The sequence below is a fragment of the Peromyscus eremicus genome, chromosome 4, assembly GCF_949786415.1.
Source record: "Peromyscus eremicus chromosome 4, PerEre_H2_v1, whole genome shotgun sequence".
NCBI lineage: Eukaryota > Metazoa > Chordata > Mammalia > Rodentia > Cricetidae > Peromyscus > Peromyscus eremicus.
In genome coordinates this window covers 126,448,795-126,472,064 of record NC_081419.1, presented here as the reverse complement: position 1 = coordinate 126,472,064, position 23,270 = coordinate 126,448,795, and the positions used below count along the sequence as shown (strand labels likewise).

Below are 23,270 nucleotides of genomic sequence, written 5' to 3'. Positions count from 1 at the left end.
TGGTGTTTTACCCAGAGTGTCTCCATGATGGCTCTATACCTAGGGTGTCTCCATGATGGCCCTGTACCCAGGGTGTCTCCATGATGGTTTATTCCCCACTATGATGAAGGCAGAGAGTTTATGGGGATTGAGGTGCATGCTGGCCTTATCAGACATATTTTAACAAGTTTTTTTATTATCTTTAAAAAAACTTATTTGTATTTTATGTATATTGGTGTTTTGCCTACATGTATGTCTGTGTGAGGATATCAGATTCCTTGGAACTGGAGTTATAGACAGTTGTGAGCTACCATGTGGGTGCTGGGAATTGAACTCAGGTCCTCTGGAAGAGCAGCCAGTACTCTTAACTGCTGAGCCATCTCTCCAGCCCCCTCATCAGATATTAACGGGTCCCTTTTAAAAATATTTTTATTTTCTCTGTATGTGTAAGTGCTGTCTGAAGGTTTACACCATGTGTGTGTCTGGTGCCTGAGGAGGTGAAAAGGATTGGAATTGGATTTCCAGGTGATTGTGAGCCACTATGTGGGTGCTGGGAACCATACCTGGGTCCTCTGTAAGAACAGGACCATTGAACCATCTCTTCAGTCTCTTAACAGATACCTTAGAGCAGGGAGGCAGAAAAAGACAGATGAATACAACTGAATAGATATAATTAAAAAAACAATGGGACACAGCTCCAGGCGGTGGTGGCCCACGCCTTTAATTCCAGCACTCAGGAGGCAGAGGCAGGGGGATCTCTGTGAGTTCAAGGCCAGCCTGGTCTACAGAGTGAGTTCCAGGACAGCCAGAGCTACACAGAGAAACTGTCTTGAAAAACAAACAATCCCACCTCCACTCCCCACCCCCCGACCCCCGCCAAAAACAGAACAAAACAAAAAAACAATGGGACGTTAATATATTTTTAAAGATGTCATTTCTAACTAATAGATAACGGTGAGGTCCTCATTTGTTTGTTTAGTGGGGTAGAGGACCAAATCAAGGGCCTCATGCATACTAGACAAGCCTCTACCTGAGTGCTCTTAGCATGAGCACTTTAAGAAAATAATATTAGTTCAGTATGGTAGTTCATACTTGTAATTCCAGCATTTGGAAGTCAGAGGAATAGGATAGCTCTAAATTTCAGGCCAGTCTGGGCTACATAGTGTGGACCTGGTCAAAAATAAAAAAATAAGAAAAAATGTAATCCATGATAGTTTTAAAAGGCTGCGGTTACAGCTCAGTAGCAGACTACTTCCCTGTCACTTTCAGGAGGTGCTAGTTCTAGTCCTTAGCATCAGGGGAGAAAGAGGGAAAAGGAGAGAGGGAGGTGAGGCAGACCAGACTGGAGAGCTACAGTAATCCAGCACTCAGCAGGCTGAGGCAGGAGGCCAGCTATACAGTGAGACTCTGGGGACCGGGTGGGTGTGAATATGAATGAGACCATTTAGAAAACAAAAGCACATTTAGGCTGGGCTTGTAGCTAACTCACACAGAACTCCAGGTTCCGTCCTTCGCATGCATAAAAACAGGCAGGTATGGCAGCACCCTGGAGGTCAAGGCTGGAGAATCCAAAGTTCAGGGTTAGCCTTCCATATAAACACTGAGTTTAGGCCCGCCTGATATATGTGAGAGCCTATCTCAAAAACAAAAAAAGCAAGCTGAACCTCTACTTCAGTAGTTGTGTGGAGATAAATTTAAAATAGAGACTTAATGCTGCATAGACAAAGATGTTCAAAGAGAGAAATCAGATGAATTATAATAAAATCACTGAAACCTTGGGAATGGAAACCTGCACTTCTAAAACCGTGAAGAGAAAAACCCAACTAAACCTGACTGTAAGACTGTAAAATTTCCTTATGTCAAAACAAAAACAATCACCCAAAATTAAAAGGCAACAGAAAGGAAGGTAACACACACACACACACACACACACACACACACACACACACACACACACACACCATGCATACATGCATACATGAATACAGGTGTGTTCATGAAGGCGTCCTCTGTTGCTCACTGCCTCAGTCCCTTGAGACAAGGTCTCTCACTATACATGGAGCTGGCTGTTTTTTGGACAGGCTGGTGTCTCCAATTCCTACTCCCCAGTTCTAGGATTACAGGCACGTGTGTACAGCCATGTCTGGCTTTTTATGTGGATACTGGGAGAGCCAAACTCAAATCCTCATGCTTGTATAAGTACTTGTCTTAGGGTTACTATTGCTGTAATGAAACACCATGACCAAAAATAATTTGGGGAGGAAAGGGTTTATTTTGCTTACACTTCCAAGTCACAGTTCATCACTGAAGGAAGTCAGGACAAGAACTAAAGTAGGGCAGGAACCTGGAGGCAGGAGTGGATGCAGAGGCCGTGGAGGGGTGCTGCTTAGGGCTTGGGGCTTGTTCCACATGACTCACTTTTTTTTGGGCGGTGGCAGCGGGTGGTGGTGGTGGTGGGGAGGGGTGGGGGGATTCTGAGACAAACTTTCTCTGCGTAGCCCTGGCTGTCTTGGAACTCCATCTACAGACCAGGCTGGCCTGGAACTCACAGAGATCTGCCTGCCCCTGCCTCCTTGGTGCTGGGATTAAAGGCGTGGGTCACCACTGCCTTTTGCCTACTAAACCTGCTTTCTTATAGAATCCAGGACCACCAGCCCAGAGATGGCCCCACCCACAATGAGCTGGGCTCTCCTCCATGGATAACTAATTAAGAAAATACAAAGAACAATCAGACTGCAACCCACAGAACCAGGGAGGCTATATAGCAGGGGGGGCCCTAGGATGACTGTGGCTTATAATAAGTTTTGGTTTTACTCAATTACTGGGCAAGCCTCAATGAAACATTTCACTATTAGGATAAGAATTTGTACTGTATCAAGCTGATAATAGGGATAAATAAATAAATAAATAAATAAATGGAAAGAAAATGCCCCATAGGTTTGCCTAAAAGCTTGATCTTAAAGAGCATTTCTCAATTGAAGATCCCTCCTCTTAGCTGACTCACTAGCTTGTGTCAAATTGACATAAAATTAGCCAGCACAGTGCTTTTATCCACTGAGCCACCTACTCAGTTCTTCATTGTTATTTATTTTTTAAACAACAACAAAAACATGGGGCATGCATACCACAGTATTTCTGTGTAGAAGTTGAGGGCAGCATGTGAGTTCTCTCCTTTCACCATTGGATTCAGAGGATTGAACCCAAGTCATGAAACTTGAAAACAATACTCTCACCCACCGAGCCACGTTGCCAGCTCCCCCCATACACACTCTTTATGGAGTGTCACATAGTCCAGGCTGGCCTTGAACTCACCTTGTAGGCAGTAATGACCTTGAACCCTAGATCTTCCTGCTTCTACTTCCTGAGTGCAGGATTGTAGACATGTCCAGTTTATACAGTGCTAGAGGTTGAGCTCAAGACCTTATGTATGCTAGACAAGTACTCTGCCGACTGAGCCACACCCCCAGCGTTGGGTTTCTAATTTCAAAGTAGAAGACTTTGTGTCAAGTACTGGGTTGAACATATTTCATCTTATGATTCACCTTGTATTGGGGAAATGAGGCCTACAGAGGCTGAAGCCTGGTTGCCAACATTTGTGTGGTGTTAGAGCTTGAATTGGTCCCATTGGGATAAATCCTTTTAGTTTATTTTGAGGTACTTGGGATGAGAACCCAGTGTTTCCCACAGATCTGTGCTCCAGTCTTGGCTTGGACCTTTTGTATTCTGTTTGCCCTCCTGCTACCCCTTTGGTGCCCTGATCTGGAAACTTCACTGAGCTTAAATCCCCTCAGCAGGCCAAAGGAAGTCCCATGCCTCTCAGCTGTGTACAGACTTGGCACCCCTGGTCTTGTGATCCCACATGACCCTGCCATGCTCATCCCCACCCTGCCTTATCCCCCTTGCTGCAGAACACTCATCACCATTGTGCTCCTAGGACCTTTATACCAGTTGTGGATCTACCTGGAAGGCCACGCCTTGAGGTCTGCACTCAGTTGCCAGCCTTTGCTGTCTAGGGTCAGGGAGCATGCTGGTCTACTACTCCTTGAGGGCACCTGAGCCTCCTCCAGCCCATCTCCTCCCTTCTCTCTGTCCTCACTTTCTGCCTCTCTCCCTACTTGTACCCTTATCTCTAGGGTCCACCTGGAATCCACATGTTGCATTTAGCTGGTATTTTTCCTTAATCATTTATAACAGTTAAATTTATGACAATAAGTGGTTTTTGTTTGTTTGGTTGTTAGGTTTTTTTTTTTTTTTTTTTTTTTTTTTTGTTGGTGGTGGTGGTAGTTTTTTGTTGTTGTTGTTGTTGGTTCTTTGTTTTGTTTTGTTTTGTTTTTGAGATAGGTATTTCTCTGTGTAACAGCCCAGGCTGTACTGGAACTCCATTTGTAGACCAGGCTGGCCTCAAACTCAAAGAGATCTGCCTGCCCCTGCTGGGACTAAAGGCATGTGACACTCACCCCCTGCTTTTGTTTGTTGTTTTTATTTTGGCTTTTGTGATAGCATCTTGCAGACCAGACTGGCCTCAGACTTGTAATGATGCTCCTGTCCTGCTTCCTGTAACTAGCATTACAGGCATGCACCACACCCTCCCCCGCATTCCTGGTTGGTTTTGAATGGTCCAAGACTATTTGTCTGTGGAGAGCCCTCTTTCTGGATTTATTCAGATTCCAACAGTTTGTGGGGAGGGAGGGACCTGGCACGGAGACCAAGCAACACAGATGTTGTTTCTACTACCTTCAGAAGGGGCACAGAGTCCTGTCAGGTCCCCACCCTTTGGGGGCAGCTGACTTGATGGCTTGGTTGGGAGGTGAATGTTCCATCACCCTAGTGGGCAGGTACTCTCCCTCTGTCATTAAGAAGTCATTTGTGGGGGCTGGAGAGATGGCTCAAAGGTTAAGAGCACTGACTGCTCTCCTAGAGGTCCTGAGTTCAATTCCCAGCAACCACATGGTGGCTCACAGCCATCTGTAATGAGATCTGGTGCCCTCATCTGGCCTGCAGTCATACATGCTGTATACATAATAAATAAATAAATCTTTAAAAAAAAAAAGAGGGGGCTGGAGAGATGGCTCAGAGGTTAGGAGCACTGACTGCTCTTCCAGAGGTCCTGAGTTCAATTCCCAGCAACCACATGGTGGCTCACAACCATCTGGTGCCCTCTTCTGGTCATACATGCTGTATACATAATAAATAAATAAATCTTTAAAAAAAAAAATAAAAATAAAAATAAAAAAAAAAGAAAAAAAAAAAGAAGTCATTTGTGATGACAAATAACTTTTCAGTGCTTTCAGATGCTTGAACAGTGTCCACTCCGGTTGAATTAAGTTCCTGTCCTTCCTCATGTCCCCTGGCCAGGCCTCTGTCTTGGGGGCATGGTCATTAAGGCTTCTTGTAGGTGTTCCACAGAGCATATGCCTCTAGCATCTGTTTCCAAGCGTGCCTCTCTGCTGAGCCTGGAGGGGACATGAAGGCAGTAAGGAGTAAGGACCAGGTTGTGGTTGTTGTTTGCTATGGAACCCTCCCCACACTGGGAGCTGGGAGATTCTTGATTAAAAAAACTGGGTCACCTAACTCCTTGTGGAGAGCCACACTGTGGCCACTGTAAGGCCAGGGGGACAAGGACACTGAAAACCACCAGCTCAAGGTTCCTTGAGGAGGGGCGGCTCCCGTGGGGACAAGGCTTGGGAGGCACCTGGCATTCAGAAGTGCTGCCCAGCCAGCCAAGGTACCTGGCAGTCTCCTCCGAGTCTGTGGGCCATGGAGCTTGGGGTGTCTTATTTCTAGGATGGTAAATGAGTGCACACTTGGTGCCTTCAGAAGACATTCTGCCCTCCTCAGCTACACTGTTCTCTTTTATTAGTCTGAGGAGAGGTGGGTTATCTGGGTCCAGTTCCACCTTTGAACTTCAGCTGCCTTTGGCTTTATATTTCAAGCCCAGATGTCCACCACTGCTGTGAAATAGTGACTCAGGCCAGGCGAGGTCAAAGGTCTCAAGAAATGTGTTGGAAAGAGGCAGGAAATCCTAAGCCTGGAATTATCTCATTCAGTGTAAGGAAGGGCAGCTTCCATGTTGGGAACGCCCATATTGCCCTAGAAGGACTGAACAAAGTTTTGACCCTAGACTCCCACATCTCCAAGAATGAGAAGTAAAGGTCTAACAGAGAAAGCAGAAAAGTGAATCGGTTTGAAAACATTTAATTTCGGGAGTAAAAGGCGCTAATGAACAACACGCTTAAATCCTTTTTTTTTAAGTGTGAGTTTCATATTGACAGTAAAGTCTTTAGCATGTGCAGAATGAAGTCTGTGTGCTGATAATTTGAAGTGTTGTCATCTTTTTCTAATCCGTGAACCGGGAGCTCCGAACCTGTGGCTGTAATTACAGATCAAACCTGTAGAGGGAGTCTTGTCTATCACGGATTGTTCACAATGCAAAGCTTTCAGAGGAAGAAAGAAAAGGGCTTTTAAAAGAAAAGTTGGAGGGTTAAAGGCAGTCTGTTTCAAAATTGCAAACAATCGTAGTGGCTGTCTTGTTTGCTCTCCTCTGCTGGCTCCACTGTGAATGAGTTGTAGCGTAAAGGAATCTGTAGAAATTGCCCTTCCTCCTCTGAGGAACCAGGAGGTGGGCTCCTTATTGGGTTTCTTTTTGGGGGCGGGGCATCACCCCACAGAATTTCACGAACGTCTCTCTCTATCCTTGTTAAAGCACAAGCTTTATTCGGGGTCCATGTGTTCTAACCCAGGCTTTCTACTTGGTGTTGGGGAGTTGGGGGGGGGGGGACTCTGCCCCTAACCCATTTTTCTCTGTCGATGTTTTAATTCTGCCGTAAGGATACTAGCTGGTTAGATCGCAGGCGAGTCCGAGGTTGCCCGGAGATTCAGGGTACCCCTCTGGCCACCTCGCGCCGCCCCATTATATCTTCTCCTGAAGCAGAGGCAGGTCTGTTTGCCCGGAGGAGGACCTCACCTTGGGTCCGCCTGCGTCTTCCCTTTCCTGCGGAGTCCCTGCGGACTGTGCGCGCCCAGGTCTGGGCAGCATTCTTGATATTATGCTGTGACTTTACAACTGTAGCCAGCGCGCCGTAAGGAGCCGGCACCGTGTGGTCTGCTGGAGCACAATGACCCGCGGAGTGGGGCGGGGGCCTTCAGAGGCAGCCGGGAGCAAGCGGGCGGCGGGCGCTCCGGGTCGCCGGAATGTTTGGGTCGAACAGGTGAGCGCAGCCTGGACACTGGAGCTGGCGGCGGGGCAGAGAGGAGGGGTGCAGGGGCGGGTACAAACTAAGTGGTGGGAAAGAGACAAAGGAAGAGTGAGAGGCGAGATGGTGCAGAATAGAGAGAAGGCGAGGGGAGGGGAGGAGACGGCCCGTGGGTAGGGTGCCGAGGAGCTCAAGCTTGAACTTGATCGAGAAAAGGGGGCCTTGAGGTGTAGGCAGGGGCCCGAGGGAGAGTCGGCCACGTGCCTGGCTTTTCCTTGTCAGGGTCCCACTAAGACCTCCTAGGGTCGAGCCCTCGGGTCCCGCAGCCCTGCCCAACGAGCACCCGCGTCGCCCGGGATTGAGAGACGCGTAGGGTCGAGGGCTGTCTGGAGGCCCATGGCACCAAGAGTTCCCGACGATGCCTGCCTTAGTCACTTTCTTTGGGCCAAGTCTCCCTCTCCTGGCCTGAACGCAGACAGCTTGCAGGGTATGCCCCCCACCCCGCCCCAAGACTTGAAGTCCGCAGCCTCTGGGAGCCCGGGGCGAGCCCAGCTCCCATCGCCTCCTTTGCTGGGCTGCACGCCCCCAGGGATCTTCCTCCAAGCTCTTCTCCCTAAGAGAGCTCTACCCAGTAGCGCACGGCAGCGCGTCCAGCGCTCCCTGGTCCTCATACCTGGCCCAACACCCCCTCCTTCCTCCTCTTACCCCCCCACTTTCCTTTCTCCTCTCCCCTCTCCCTGGGTGCCTCCTTTTCCTCTCTTCCCCCTTCCCCCCATGCCCACTCCTCCTTCTCGCCCGCCCCTCCACCTCCTCCTCCTGCTGCTCCTCCTACTCCCCCTGAGTGCGTCCTCCGGCGCTCCCCTCCCCCCGGCCCCCGCCCCGTGCCCGGTCCCGCCCCCTCCCCCGCCTCCCCGTGCCCGGTGCCCCCCTCCCCCTTCCTCCCGGGCCGCGGCGCCGCCGCCGCCGCCGCCGCCGCTCGCCTGGGCCCTCCCCCTGGCCACCCCCGCCCCCGGGCCGGGCAGTGACGCGCCGCAGCGGTGCCAGCCCCTCTCCCCGGGCGGCCGCGGCGGCAGCAGCAGTAGCAGCAGCAGCAGCAGCAGCAGCAGCTGGAGCGGTAGGGCTGTCACCGCCTCCTGCCCGGTTCACTCCCAGAGCCAGACCGGCGGTCTGCGCCTCGCCGCCCGCCCAGGTACGGAGTCCTAGGGGACCCCGCGACCAGACTGGTCCTGGGCCCTCGGCCGCCGCCCCCTCCTCCTGCCCTGCCGCTGGCCGTTGAGCTGCGGTTGGGGGAGATGGGGGGTTCCGAGGAGGGGGACTCACGGGGAGCTTCCTGCGCCTGGCGAGCTGCTGGCCCTGGGTGGAGTGGGCTGGGGCTGGGGGCGGGCGAGTGTGCCCGAGAGCGGGGAGGGGCGGAGGTTGCGCTCCCGGGCCTGCGGGGCGCCCGAGAGGTGCGCCTAGCTTCAAGTGCCCGGAGCTGCCGGGCGCACCCCACTCCTGGCCGTGCGCGCCGCCGGTCCTGGGGGGCGGTGATTGTGTGCGCCGCGCCGCGGTATTGTGCCGCGGCCACGCCGTTTGCAGCGGGCTCCGCACCGCGTCCCCGGGAGGAGGACGTTCGCGGGCCGCGGGGCGGGGGCCAGGCTTGGGTGGCCGCTGCCTCCGGGAGAAAGGAAGTGGACTGTGTTTGGGGATGTGGGGACGGGAAGCGTACAGTGGCAGGGAGGGGCTCATGCCACGGCGCCGGGAGTTGAGACACGGTTTGCACAGTTGAGCCCACTTTGGCAGGCTCCTGTCGCTCCACCAGGGGACCGACAGCTCCTCTCATGTGCACCTTCGGAGCAGAAGCAAGGGTTTCGGGGACCCCTGGTGAAGGGACACACCGCGCGGGAGCCTGCGGAGAGCGCGCGCAAGGGTTAAGGTGGATTTACACCTCCGCCCTCCTGCTGCTCGCCGCCCTTCACCTAGGGCTCCAGGGCAGGATACACTGGTAGGCAGGGGACTGGTGGAGGCGGGGGAGTGCAATTCGCCTTCCTATTCCGGCCTCTTGGGTTCAGAAGTGACCCTACTCTCACTCTGAGCTGCGTTTGCGGGGAGTCCGGCCGCCTCTACCAGGCCGAGCTTCCTGGGGGAAGTTCTCATTAAGCCTCGCTAATTAGCATTATTCCCGGAGAAAGGTTAAGGTTAGACCGTCCTCTTCCTTACCGAGAGCCCCCTCCCTGCCATTCCCTTCTCCCTCCCCTCTCCCTCACAGCACAAAAGCACAAAAAGAAAGTGTGAAGAGGCGCAGATCAATGGAGAAGCCACAAACCCATTAATTCAAATGGAACCCTTTCCCCTTCTAAAACATTGATTTTTCTTTCTGTCTGCTCTGAGGGGAGATGAATAACCTCCTGATTTCACCTGAAATGGTGTTTGGACTCTGTGATTTCCCCCTCTTTCTGAGGATTGTGGCCTGAAATAGATTCTCCCTTGAGATAAAGCCCTACTTATCCCAGAATCAGCTGGAAGCCCCCTCCCCCCACGGCACACACCAGTGTTGGGGCCTGGGGAGAGTATTGGTGAGCTCCTCACTCCTGTGGGCAGAGCCTGTGATGGTGGAGCCAAGTCCCCTGAAACATGCCTGCTTCTGAGCTGTGGGTTGGTGTGGGGGAAAGGGCCCATTGATGGCCCGGGCCCCAGTGGGTAGCTTAACCCCGGGTTGTAAATTACCCTTTCATTGGGAGGCCATTTGAGCCCAAATGTGTCTCTGAATGCAATCCAGGCTCCTCTGCTGGGCTGTCCTATAGAGCAGTCCCACGGCAGCACCTCCTTTTGCTCTCTGACCCATTCAGCACCTTTCTACCAACCAGTGGTAGCACCCCAGCCTACCTCCCTGCTGAGAAGTCTAACTTTGAGGAACTTCTTCCCCAGGGCCTCAGCCACCCTGGGGCAATGGGGAGCTGGTCCATCTCTGAGTTGCTCAAGAACTTTTTAGTCTAGCCTGAGTCCTTTTCTTGGAAGGATAGACTTGGAGAAAGTTAGTTCAGAGTGCTTCCCCTCTGGCCATCCTTTTGGCTGGAAGGACCCTGCTTGCCCAAGAAACTCAGATCCCCATTGATGGCAAGAGCTGTGTATCAGCAAGGTCTCATAGTGAGGAACGCTGGGAAAATAGTCAGTTGCCTTTGCTTAGAAACAGAAGCCCATACACTAGTGGGAAGGTGTGGATAATGCTCACTCCAGCACCCAGGCATCCACTATGGCGGGGACAGTGGAGCATGCACATGGGTCCACGAACATGTTTCTGACAGGCACTGGCAGTGTGAGAGCATTCGAGTGAGTGTGTGGGGGAGGAGGAAGGAGAGACTACTCCCAGTGTGCTGGATGACTGGCTAGAAGGAAGCCTCCCAGACTCCCAGCTCCCCTTTTCCTAGAAGAGTGTGTTTGTATGGCTAGTAAGCCAAGGTCTGTTAGCAAGAAATGGAATTGTGTGGGCTGTGTCTCAGGAAGACTCACCACCTCTTCTGGTGGCCAGGTGGGCATTGATGGGGTACAGCATTAAACAACAGCCTTGGAAGCCCCAAGTGCCCAGGAGCTAACTCGGATCACCCTCCTGTTTCTTTAATGCAACCCCATCACAACAGGGGCATGAACCTTTGCTTGCTCTGGATCCTGGGAGTTTTCAGTTTCCATTAATAAGTGCCTGATGAGCTGAAGTAGTTAAGTTGGGGTCAAATGTGGTTCAGCACTTTCTTGGCATATTCTGAGTGATGTGCATAATGCTCACCCCAAGCAGCTCAGGGGCTGAGCATTCCCTGACCTGGCTGGGCTCACAGGTGACCCAGAAGGCAGTGCCCAACTGAGAAGCCACCTCCCACATCCTAGTATATATGCAAGGTTGGGAGCTGGGGCTGGAGCAACTGCCCACACTGGGATTCTTCCCAGCTGCCCCCAAACCTGGGGGCAGTGAGAGGCGGGGCAGCCAGCCACAGTGTCTGTTTCCTGCCTGGCCCTGGAGCATCCTTGAACACCCCCACTGCCACCATGGTCTGAAACCCACACCCAGGGCTCCAGATCAGGCCTCATAGCCTCCACTAGCACTGAATTCTCGGTAAATCCTCCTCCCTTTCTTTCTCAAGTGAGTGGTTGAGATAGAGTTACAGCTCTGAGGAAAGGCCTGGAAAATACTGTAGGAGGCACGCCCCAGAATTCCGAGCCCTGGAAGATGCAAATGCTCAGCTTCAGAGGCACCAGGAACCCAGTTCCAGAGAAGTTGACCCCAGTTGTAAAATAATCAGGTTACTGATAGCACCTGCCCGTAGTTACAGCCATGGATACAGGCCTGCTTCCACTTTCCTCCATATGTCTCCCGAATATCCCCCTCCGGGCCGCACAGTGGTTGGTGCTGCGGAGGAGGAAGGGCCTGAGCTAGCTGGGTGGGGAGAAAAGGAACTGGCTTCTGAATTTTGGACTGAAGATAAGAGTTATGCTCAAGGGTTTGGTCAGCTCCTCTTTCTGTGCCCAGAGTCAAGGTTGGGGGTGTGTCCTAAAGACTAACTGGGTGCTACCCACCCTGCCCAGCCAACACAAGAGCCCCCCTTTCCAGAAGGTTTGTTGGCCCCACTGCCCTGTGACCCATGATGGCACAAGCACCATGGTGCATGGTCTGATGAACTTTTATTGCCAGGTGGGCAAGGCCACAGGCTTCAGGATGTAAAGGGCAAAGGCTAGGCTAGGGGGACCTAGCCATAGCTACCTGGTCAATCACACAGAATCTCAGGAGAGGGATTTTAGAAGCATGGCATACATACATACTTTAATTTTCAATGAATGTCCCATTGAAGTTATTTGAGAGGGAGAAATTAGTAGCCCAAATTCTCCTGAGATTTAAGAAGGGAGCAAGAAGAAGTGACCTACTTGTGACCTCATGGGGGAGCAGGGGAGTGCCTGGGGTCTTAGACAGGCCTCAGGCTTCATCACTCCCGACCTGGGTCTGCTGCCTCCCTTACTTCCTCCCTTCCTCCCCCCACAGGTCCCTCTGGACTTGGGTGATGGGTCTGAACTGTGTGCTCTGGTAATTGCCTGTGTAATTAGCCTGCCTTGGCAGCCTCAGCTCAGGGGTGAATAGGTGAGTAGGGAGCTTGAGTCTGTTCCTCGGACAGCCCAGCTCTGCTGCAGCAGGGCCTGCAGGAGGCTGTCTGCAGGTCAGCCCTAAGTGTGGATGTGGGGGGGAGTTGTGTCAGTCTGGCCGTCTCCACAGCTACAGCTTACTCAGTTTTGTTTTTTGTTTTCTGAAAAATTTAGGTTTAATAGGCTTGATTTCTCACTTAAAAAAAAAAAAAAAAGAAGAAGCCATAGCAGTCAGTGTTTGGGTTTTCAAAATTCCAGAACCACCTTTCACAAAGCAGCAGTTGGGATGGCAGAAACCTGGGGGCTATGGAAAAGCCCCTGGGAGAGAGCCACTGGTGTTCAGTAACTGTGCAGGGTCCCCAGAGCTTGTAAATGGGCCAGAAGTTTTAGCTGAGTCCTCTCCTTCGATAAAGTCTGGAGGTAGGAAGGAGCCCCCCTTAGCCATATAGATCCCTAGGGCGACTTAGCACAAAGTAGATGTTCAATAATGTGCATCAACTCTGCCTGTATGTGTGTGTGTGCGCACATGGCGTCGAGGCTACGGAGCCCCACTGCCTTTCGGGTGTTATCTGGGGGCACTTTGTCATTAAGGAATCAGGCGCTTTTGATCAAAGGGTGGAAAGTGCAATTTCATGGCTCTGGGTGCAGACTGTCTGGATTCAGACTCCAGCTCTGTCTTTAGCTCTGTCACCCTGGACCGCTGGGGCAAGCCTTTGAGGAGCAGTGTGACTAGGCCTGGAGAGAGGCCTGCCCTGTGGGGCCTTATGGGACCATTGTGAGGAAATGTTACAAAGCTCTTGTCCCAGAGCCTGAGAGCCTGGAGCATGCAGATATTAGATGCTTTTTCTTTGCAGATAACTTCAGTGTCAGTATGAAATGCAGTCCATCCATTGTGCCGAGTGAGGTAGAAGTCCTGAGCAGTTCAGCTGTCTAAGCCAGAGCAGCCCTAGGCCGTTTGTGGGATGGCTAGCAGCTGTAACTAAGGGAAGCCTGCAGCCTCTGGCCTGCCAGCCAGGGTCCCAGTTTTCATATGGCCCCCGTTCAAAGAACTGCGCAGTGGGACCAGAGCCCTTAACTGTCAGATTAATGCAGCACCCTCATTAAACACCACATCCTGCAAGGCAGTTTAGTCAGTTCAACAAGTCTTGCTACCTCATGAGGAATTCAGAGAACAGGCAGCCTGCTCCCTACACCTGGAAGGCCAGTGAGCCTTCTGGGGTGACAGAACAGAGCCCCACAGCAGCTTTGTGCTGTGACTAGGCTGGTGGTACAGACAGGCAGCTTGTTTAAGAAGAGGAGCTGTGGAGCATGGGCAGTAACTGATGTAAAGCCACTTTCTGCTCCGTGGATGGGGAGTAGCAGGAAGGCCAGGAACAGGTCTGCTCCACAACTGGACTTCCGGCACTTAGATCCTTGGGTCCCTAGTTGGTATCTGGGGAATACTTGAGTGAATGAATGGGTTTGAATAGGTGGTTGCAGTACTCTGGAGGCTGAGACAGGAGGATTGTAAACTGGAGGCCAGTATAGGCTACATAGGTAGTTCCTCTTTCTTTTTTTGTTTTGAGACCAATTTTCTCTGTGTAGCCCTAGCTGTCAGAGAACTCAACTCTATAGACTAGGCTAGCCTCAGACTTAGAGATCCTCCTGCCTCTGTGCTGCCATTGGCTCAAGTAGCTCCTGTTTCAAAAGATTAAAAACAAACAAACAAACAAACTACTAGGAAACAGAGTCACTTAATTCATGCATTCCCCACATTGCTTCCAGAGCCCACCCACAGGGCCAGAGAGAGTCCTTACTCTATACCTCCAAGAGACCTTTCCCTGTTGTGCTCTGTGCAGAAAGCCTGTTAAACATGCATGTCCCTGTTGATGTGAGCACATGTTGTCATGAAGGCAGACTGTAGGAACCTTTCGTGTAGTAGGTAGCCCAAAGGATGCGTGCGTGTGTGCGAGTGACCAGCACTTGTACAGGAGGAGGAGAATACACTGGGCTCTGTCCCCAGGGTTCCAAGTGTGTACATTTGGACCTGCAGTGTTGTGGCTCAGCTCCTGTCCTCTGGACTCAGCACAGAGGGTCCACACTGCTGCATAGAAGCTGTGAATTCCAGGAAACGGCTGCCAGCAGGCATGGTTGGGGGAGGGAGGGAGGGAGACTCAACCTCCGGTTCCCTAGCACTTGGAGCAGATGTGGCGGCTGCCCCAGGGACAGCAGCCGAGGGAAGTTCAAACCAAAGTGTGTTTGCTCACCGTAAAAGACATGTCTGTGAGAGGGCCCTGTAGGGTGGCTCCAAGGGTGCTCTGCCACGGGCCCACAGAGGCTATTGTATCTTGCCTAGGGGTTGGGGCACAAGGTCAGGACTCCACATGTGGCACACTGAGCCATCTTCCCTGTGTGTTACAACTGGAGCCCCAACCCAGTTGCTTGCTGCTCTTAAAAGGGGCTGGATCAGAAGGAGGTGGGGTTCCTTCCTGCTGGAAGGCTGAATTAAAGGGGCCCCATCCCAGGGCTTCCCAGATGACTGGCCAAGGGCACACTGAAGCCAGCAGTTGGGAGAGGAGCCGGTGCTGTCCTTTCCAACAGACTATCTGCTGTTTGGAAGGCCTGGGCACCCTCTCTCTCTCTCTGTCCCTTCTTGGTGTGATCAGAACCCTGGCCCGCCCCACCCCCTTCCTTCTCCACACTTCTGGGTTTGGCCTGCTCAACTCTGGAAGCCGCCCAAGAGCATATCTTTGAAGCACAGCGAAGGTTAGGAAGGAGGAAGACAGAAATGTCCTCTGGGCTGGGGGAGTGGGAGAAAGGAATTCCATGTATGCTCCACAGGAGTTGGCCGCAGGCCTGGTGGGGGCTGCCACCTTGGCCTCCTCAGTGCCCAGCATGTCCTGCTACCCAGTGTAGGCACTGTGCAGTAGGTTCTGGTGGGGGAACGGTGACTCTTGTTTACAGCACTCATTTCAACCTTGGCTCACAAGGGTAAGGGCCAGGCCCTGCTATCCGCTCTACAGGATGTGAGACCTCGTAATTGTCTTCAATTACAGACAGCACGGGCCCTCAACCCTAGCTTCCGCTAGGAACCAGAGCCCAAGCCACTTCAGGGGTCAGGGGGCATACCATCCAGCCCTCCCTGCAAATGTCTTAGGGCCCCTGTGCCCTCTGGGACCACCCAGACTCAGTGTGCACTGCTCTTGTTGAACACCTGCCTTTTTTGTCTCTGCTCAGGATGAAACTTCTGTGAGCAGTGAAGATTTTGATATGAATGACTCCACATGGATGTCAGCTGACCCCCACCTGGCCTCCAACCTGAGCCCCAGCCAGGAGGAGAGGATGCGGAGCCCTCAGAACCTCCATAGCCAAGAGGACGGTGAGTGCCCCTTGGCAGCTGGCAGGAAGGGCACTCACTGTCCTGTGAGTGGCCTGCACATACTCTGGGTGGTGGGACCCAGGTGACATTGGGGCGTCCCTGTTGTACTTGAAAGCTGGAATTGTCAGCCTCTCTGTAAGCCCCGCTGCCCCCGAGAGAGAAGGTTGCACTCATAAGCAGGGCCCCTGACTGGCCATGGGGGTGGCCTCTTGCCTATTTATTCCTGTCTGTGTTCATGAGCTAGTCGGATGAAGATTTCAGAATTACCATGATTCAGGCCTGGGAAGGTCAAGAATGTGTCTGACCTGGAGCTGTGTTCTTATGGCCTGGGTGAGGTTGGCTTTGGGACAGGGCTACCTGGTCAGTGGCCAGGCAGTTGGTGGCAGACCCGGATGGACTGGGCTGCTATGTCTGGATTTTCTTGGGATTGGAGAGCCAGGGTCAGAAGTGAGATGTCCACTCCATGGTTCCATATGGAGCCTGAGAATGGGCTCTGGGCCCTGTGTCAGCTGGGCCTGACCAGGCTGGGGATGTGGGATAGCACTTGCAGGCAGAGGCCCCTAGTAGGGCTCTTATTTCTGGGACTAGGTCACTAGTAGTAGTAAAGGATGATGAGCCAGGAGCTAGGCCTCAGAGACCTGGGGTATAGGGACTGGTAATTAGGAGAGGTCAAAGGTCAGGGCTTGGAATGTGGGAGGGAGGTGCAGGGTTGAAAAGGGGTGTAATGTTAACTCTGCAAAAAAAAAAAAAAAAATGGGTGAGCCTTAAAGAGTAAATAAGGGGTAGGAGCCTTGCAGTTTGGGTCAAAGTTCATCTCCATGGCAGAACCCACACGCTGGTCCTCCCTCCCAGCCTGAGTCCAGCTTTGTCTGGGAGGAGTCCAGCATACAGGCAGCTGGAAGTGTCTGGACTTGGAGCTGGGGAGCCTGGGGGTGGCTGTGTGAGGAGTGGGGTGCCAGGCTGCTGGAAAAGAAAAGGCTTTTTGTGCCTTGATGCCTCGTGAGGTCAGCAAGACCCCCCTCGTGCTGGGAGTCTCCAGACTACTATTGCCTTATGGCATTCCCACGGGGGTGGGGCCCAATGGGGGCTACCACATGGGGGCTCTGGGGCTGGGACAGCCCAGCAGCTGACCTCCAGCCTGATCTGAGCTTACTGAGAACCACACCCAACAGCGTCCTAAGGGCTGTGCTAGCAGTGCTTAGCAAGCACCCTTGGTTATGCTTTCCCAAGAAAGATCTAGAATTTTTTTTTTTTTTTCCAGAGTCCAGTGTAACAAGGCCATCTCTATCTCCCAAAGGTCTGGTTGTGCTGTTGTTCCTCACTGCACCTTTTGGAACTGTGGTCAATGCCCGAGAACACTACCTTGGAGTCTCAGTGGATTGAGGTTGTCAGAATAGTTAGCAAACGAACGGGGATTTCTACTGGGGCTGTGAAGTCCTTGGTATCCCTTGCGATGATCTAGAACGTGGTGATGATGCAGTGCAGATGAAGAGGCAGAAGCTGGTGGGGTTAGCTGTCCTGCAGCCGCCTGCAGGGCAGAGTCACACGTTCTCAGGCCCCTCCTGGCTGTGGGCACTGGACAGCTCATAGGCAGGCCGGCCTGCTAATAGGACTAGTGTTTAGGAAGGCAAACGACAGAGCTGGGAACAGGGAGGATGGTGTTGATCATGAGCCACCAATTTAGTTATTGAATCAGTGGCTGATTCTGGAGGCTGGAGGCTGGATGTGTTAGCCAGAGGCCAGCCTAGAGGGTAGATATATGCCATAAAGAAACCCAGACATCTGGTCTGGTCTCCGGTGCCTCTCATGTCTTTGGGGCCTGCTGATGACCAAGGTATCTACTCATAAGGATTTCCCACAGGGTTTTGGTTGGTCATGAACACTGCCTCAAGTCCTGGTCCAGCCCTCGAGGTGTGTCTCAGAATATGTGGCCAGTATAGATAGGAGCTGAAATCTGGCCCCCATGAGTGAGCCCATGTTTCTTATTGGACTAAGGGTAGGAACAAACCCAGCAGGTGGCTTTGGTAATGCATTCCACACCCAGCCATAACTCTGCTTGTGTGTCTATCCTCAAACCCCGCCGTAACCCCGCCTGGCCCAGTCCTTTGGAGCACCCTGGATGGCTAGGCATCTGAGTGCCGCTCCTCTCTAGTTCCAGGAGGTACACTATGCTCTCTCTGTGTTAGTGCTGCCCTTCGCTCTGGCCTGTGCTCCTCCAGCTGCATGCCTGGCCCATTATAGGGGCCTGCTGAATGTTTGTGGCCCAAATGAAAAGGCGAGCTGACATTTATAGAGACTGCCCTCGAGCATGGCAGCCAGGGAATAGAGGCCCGCCCCCCTCCTTGTTAGGTTAGCTTCTTTGTCCCTGAGACCGCACCCCAGTATGCCAGGACTGCAGGGCTGCTGGGCACATCCACCCCTGTCTACCATGATACAAGCCAGAGTGATGGCAAGAAGCCAGACAGTTTGGACAGGTTATACCTCCAGGGATTAGTCAGTTAGGGCACTTCTTTAAGTTATTTCTGTGTTTGATTTTGAGGCAGGGTCTTGCTATATATGTGGCCCAAACTGGCCTCGAACGAATCCCTCAGCCCTGAGTGTTGGGGTTACAGATCTGTGCCGCCACTTCCACCTTATCACCTTAACTTTGAACAGAAGCCGAAGAAGGCTGGGCCTTGGTAGGGCAGGTCCCCTGTTGGGACCATTGAACCCAGAGAGTAGGAAGCACACCAGCTTTCCTCACTGTACCATCCCCTGTCCTCGTGTTCCTGTCCCAGGCCGTCCCCAGCCCTCTTCCCCAGGCTTACTTATGGCAGTTCCCCTATCCTCCTTTGCGGAGGTCCCGTTCTTGGGTGGTGGCAGCAAGCCTCATTCCACAGTGCTCTCTCTCAGTTGGGACCATGTTTGAGGCCTGTTTGAGGACATCAATCTTGTTCTATCTCACAGGGGAGAAAATTAAGGGTGGAGGAAGTCTGACCAGCACCAGGAAAGGCTCCCTCCTCTCTCCGCTTTGGCAGGAGTTTGTATGAGGTGCAAGGGTCCTCACACACTAAGAGTGGCACAGGCTTCCTTCTTCTTCCTACCCATGCATAGACCAAGACCTGCTCTTGGCTTTGAGCTTTCTCTTGGGTCTATCAGGGCTCTGTGTATTCTGAAAGCTTGGGAAAGCTTCTGGCCTAGGAATTGCCAAAGACAGACAACTGTTGAGACCCTGTGCAGAGCCCTTAAGGTCTGGTGTTGCCTTAGAGCTGAAAACCCTGTCATCCCTCTCATGATGGATCCTTCTGTGAGAGTCTCTTGTTAGTGCCCGGGTCTCACACTGTTAGCACCTCAGGGACCTAAGACAGGACCCAGCACAAGGCAGTATTGGGGGAGCGTCAGTGAGTAGATAGAGATGTGAGTGTGCATGCACACCCAGGAAGTCAGCTAGCAGGTCTCCCGAGGGCAGTCGTGCAGGCCAGGGTCCTAAGCCTGTCTGCAGCTCTTCCTTCTATTCCCCTACCAGGACTCCACTAGGCCCCTCACTGTGCCCCTTCCTGAATGGAAAACTTGAGGCCTGGCCTCCAGAAGGGATGCATGGGGGCAGGGAACGGACATTACTCATCCCCACCTCCACCGGCAGACAGGAAGCTCAGGCCAGGGGACAGTGGAGGGTCCTGCTTCCGCCCATCTGCAGCCAGGCTGGGGGTTGCCTGGCAGGAATTATGCAGAGCACTGGAGCCTTTCAGGGTAATGTGTGCCCTTTTCAGATGAGGCACTCCTGCAGCCTGTCCTTGGGGACCTGCTGGACACGGGTGCTTCCCTCAGTTAGGTTGGGACTAATACTTCCTGCAGGCCAGTGCCGCCTCCTGGTGCCCAGCACTAAGCTGGACGAGTCAGGGAGGGGTTTTCAGCAGCCTGACCAAGTGACATAAGAGGTTGTCAGCCCCTCCCATGTCTCCACAGAATCTTGGCTTTGGCAGGAGAGCATCAAGCATAGGGAAGTGGGGACCCTGCTGGGCTGTCACCTTCCTGACGGTGGCAGCTATGGCTAGTCAAACAGATCTTGGTGCTCCCCTCACTTCCCTAGTTTGTGCATTGCAGAGAATTCGGGGCAGGAGCACAAGAAGAAAACAGAGAAACAAAATGCCACCAGTACTGGGGACCTTTCCTCAGGGGTCTCTGACTGCTTGTCATTCGCTCTCTTTTGGTGGGAGGATCATACTGTGTGCTACGTGTCTCCTTACAGAATGGCTTCCCCTCTTTCCTGTCGTTGGTTCTGCTGCGGTGAAAGTTGTCCAGTGATCCAAGGCCACTGTGCCCCCAACCCCAGCCCTATGCATTGAGTTCCTTAGGTCTCTGACATGGAAATGGCTTGACCAGGCCTCAGGAAGCAGCCAGCTAGAGTCATTTGTCCCAGCCCCTGCCATGAGTAGATGCTCAGTGATAACTATTGTGTAGCCACGGACTGATGAGAGCCAGGGAAGGGTTCCTAGAGGAGGCACTGGGCAGTACCCGGTCAGAGGAAGCAGAGTGAGTGGGCTTGGGGCCTCGGGGTCCCAAATGCCCGGAAGCTTCCTGTGATCCCAAGCCACGGCCAAGAAAGGCAAGTCAGGGCAGCCACAGCCAGCCTGCAGCTTAGGCGGCCCGAGGACTCTCCTGGACCTGGCTTGCTATCGGCAGATCTTGTCCTCTGCTGTGGGTCTCCCTTCCCCACAGTCTGTTCTAAGCAGGTTGCTCACCCTGTGCCAGCCTCAGCACCTGTCTGGTGTGGCCGGATGGCTGTGACCACTAATCTTGGTGTGCCCTTAGCAGCTGTCAGAAGACCAAGGCTTCGGGCCTTCTGCCACCTAGAAATACCAGCTGGGCAACTGAGCAGCCCCTTGTGATCAGGTGGGCTCTAGTGACCCCGGCTCAAACCTGACAGTGGTACAGTCCCTCCTCCCCCAGCCAGCCCCATGTCAGGGTGCTGTCCTCCCAGGTTCTCCTCTCCCCACTCCTGCCTGGGCTCTGGGAAGGTGTGGGGAAAGGCTCAGGCACTAGCTCTCCTATCTGATACAGGGCCAGACCCTGCCTCTGCTCCTTCCTGCTTGTGTGGTCATGAGCAAGTCGTTGCCCCTTCCCCAAGGAGAGTCCTGTGCCCACCTTTCTGGGCTGTTGAGGACTGGATGGTGTGTGGACATTGGGAAAGATCATAGGCCAGGCTGGAAGTGAGGCTCCTGGCCCACTGGCACCTACAGACCGAAAAGGCTGTGGTTGTGGTGATGACTGTGGACCAAAAGGCCCTCTGTCTCTCCCAGATTCTCTTGAGCCCTTCACCAGACTCTGTTGGCCCAGTCCTGCTTCCTTGGCCTCATCAGGCCCCATGAGCTTCTGCCCACAGCCTTCTTCCTGAATGTAGAGTGGTGTTCCTAACCCTTAAAATCTTGGTACTTTAGAAAGGGAGACAGCCGGTCATGGTGATACACTCCTGTAACCCCAGCACTAAGGCTGCTGAGGCAGGAGGATGGTGGATTGGTGGTGGGCCTAAGTTACAGAGCATGTTTAAGGCCAACTTAAGCTACATAGCAAAGACCCTGTCTTAAAAGCCAGCCAAACAGGTGACCCAAGAAGGCCCTGATGCCAGGTGGGTCTGAGCCCCCACCGCTTCCCTTAGCACCCCCAGTTCCTCCCCATTCCTACCACAGGTCCATAAAGACCCTGCCTGTTGACTCACAGCTGCTGCATCTTTGCATGGCTCTAGGGGATGGGGGAAGTAAGGGAATGAAGAAAAGACAGATGGACGACAGACAGAAAGCTGGAATTAGGTGGCCTGAGCTCTGGGCTAGAGGAGCCACAGCAGGCTGGAAGCTCAGCATGTTTATAATATAGTTGAACAAAGAGGCGGAGTTACAGCACACAGCTGAACAGGGAGGCGGGGGTTGTGGTGTACAGCTTGATCAAGGAGGCAAGCTTAGCTAGTCTTGGTAGGAGCAGTCTCTTGTGGGGGCCAGTCTTCAGGCTGTAAACATCCAGGGGGAGAAAGCTGTGGTGAACATTTTCTGCAGACTGTCAACATTCATACTCAAACCTGAGGAAGGCTGTGCCACTTCCCTGAACCTAGCCTGGAGAAGGCTTTGCTGCTTTCTCAAGGGTCTGAGACTTTGGAGTCCTTGACATGGCCGCTCCCATGTCAACAGTGCACATTCTCTCAGGACACAGCCTCTGCCTACCACTCACTCTGAGGCTCGCAGGTGGCTGAGGAGACAGCTGTCCAGGGAGAAGCAGCCAGGTGACGGCATACCTGTGTGCTGCCACCCAGAGTGCTCCTAGCAAGTGAGAACTCAGGCGAGTGATTGCGTGACTAGTAGAGAAAGGGCTGAATGAGTGGCAGGGCCAGGCCTGTGCCACCTCTGCCCCCCGCCATGCCCACCCTTCAGTAGGCCCACACTCATGGAGCAACACTTACCACAGGTTTGGAGCTCCTGGCCCTTCAATTGAGTCACTGTGGACACAGTCCTCATGGTTTGACACTGCCCTGGTTGTTGTCACATGAAGGAGTGGTACCCACTACAGCCTTCCGGGATGGCCTTAGAGGCTCTTTGTTTGCTATAGGGGTCTCACTGTGCAGTTCAGGCAGGCCTTGAACCTGCAAGTCCTTCTCCTGGCCTCCTGAGTGCTGGGATTACAGGCTGCCCCACCATGCCCAGTTCCACACTGGGCTCTTTCCTTTGCTTTTTTGTCTTTTAAGTTATTATTTTTTTTTATTTTATGTGTATGGGTATTTTTCCTGTGCACAACATGTTAGCCTGGTGCCCATGGAATTCAGAAGATGGTGTCGGATCCCCTGGAACCGGAGGTACAGATGGTTGTGAGCTACTATGTGAGTGCTGGGAATTGAACCCAGGTCCTTTGAAGAGCAGTCAGGGCTTTTTGAGCCATCTTTCTAGCCCCATCTTTATTTAAAAAAAATAAATAAAAATTCAGCACTATTAGAGATTGAACCTAGGACCCTGTGCATGCTAGACACCATTTTACACCCAATCTATATCCCTAGCTACCCACAGTGGACTTTTAAATGGAGCGTCCCTGCCCCACGTGGGTCTTAGTCCTGTCCATCCATCACCCTGACCCTGTTTGTCTCAGGTCATGTCTTGTGAGGTTGGAAGCCAGGCCTGGGCCCTCTTCTCCCCCTGTAAAGCAAGAGCTGTTTGCTCTGATTTGAGGCAGTAAACATCTGACCACAGTAACAGAGACTCTCTCTTACCCTACCCCAGGGTTCCAGCTCTTCTAAGGATTGGTCGGGGGCCATATGGCAATCCTGGGTCACAGAAAGTGTCCATCAAACTGGTCTGCAGACAGCACAGTGTTAGGCTGGGCCAGCCCTGGCCTGCAAAAGCAAGAGGAGCCAGGAGCCAGCTCCAAGGGATTCCTGTCTCACAGGATCGGGCCAGGCTTGATCTTGCCCTGACCTTGTCTAGGTTACTGGGGCCCTAGAATTCCTGGTGAGAATATGAGGGCAGGACAAGTTCTGGGGCCCAACAGGATGAGGGTTCCCTGCTAAGTGAGGGGAGTGAGACCCTGCCCCCCCTCTTCCTCCCTGACCTGGAAGATTAGCCCTGGCCTTGGGGCCATCTGGCAGATTCTCGCCCTGCTCTCAGCAGACTCCCCTCATCCAG

General features: G+C 53.0%; 1 protein-coding gene across 5 annotated transcripts in view; it reads left to right on the top strand.

The window, feature by feature from the left end:
• Nol4l (nucleolar protein 4 like) overlaps window positions 1–23,270 on the top strand; it is a 125,123-nt gene that overhangs the window by 81,721 nt on the left and 20,132 nt on the right. For 4 of the 5 annotated variants that reach the window (XM_059261667.1, XM_059261666.1, XM_059261669.1 and 1 more), the window contains one exon: window positions 15,492–15,633. In XM_059261667.1, the coding sequence (XP_059117650.1) occupies window positions 15,492–15,633 (142 nt within the window). Of the gene's footprint in view, window positions 1–8,252; window positions 8,362–15,491; window positions 15,634–23,270 lie in introns of those variants that run through there. The other variant, XM_059261670.1, reaches the window with a different exon arrangement.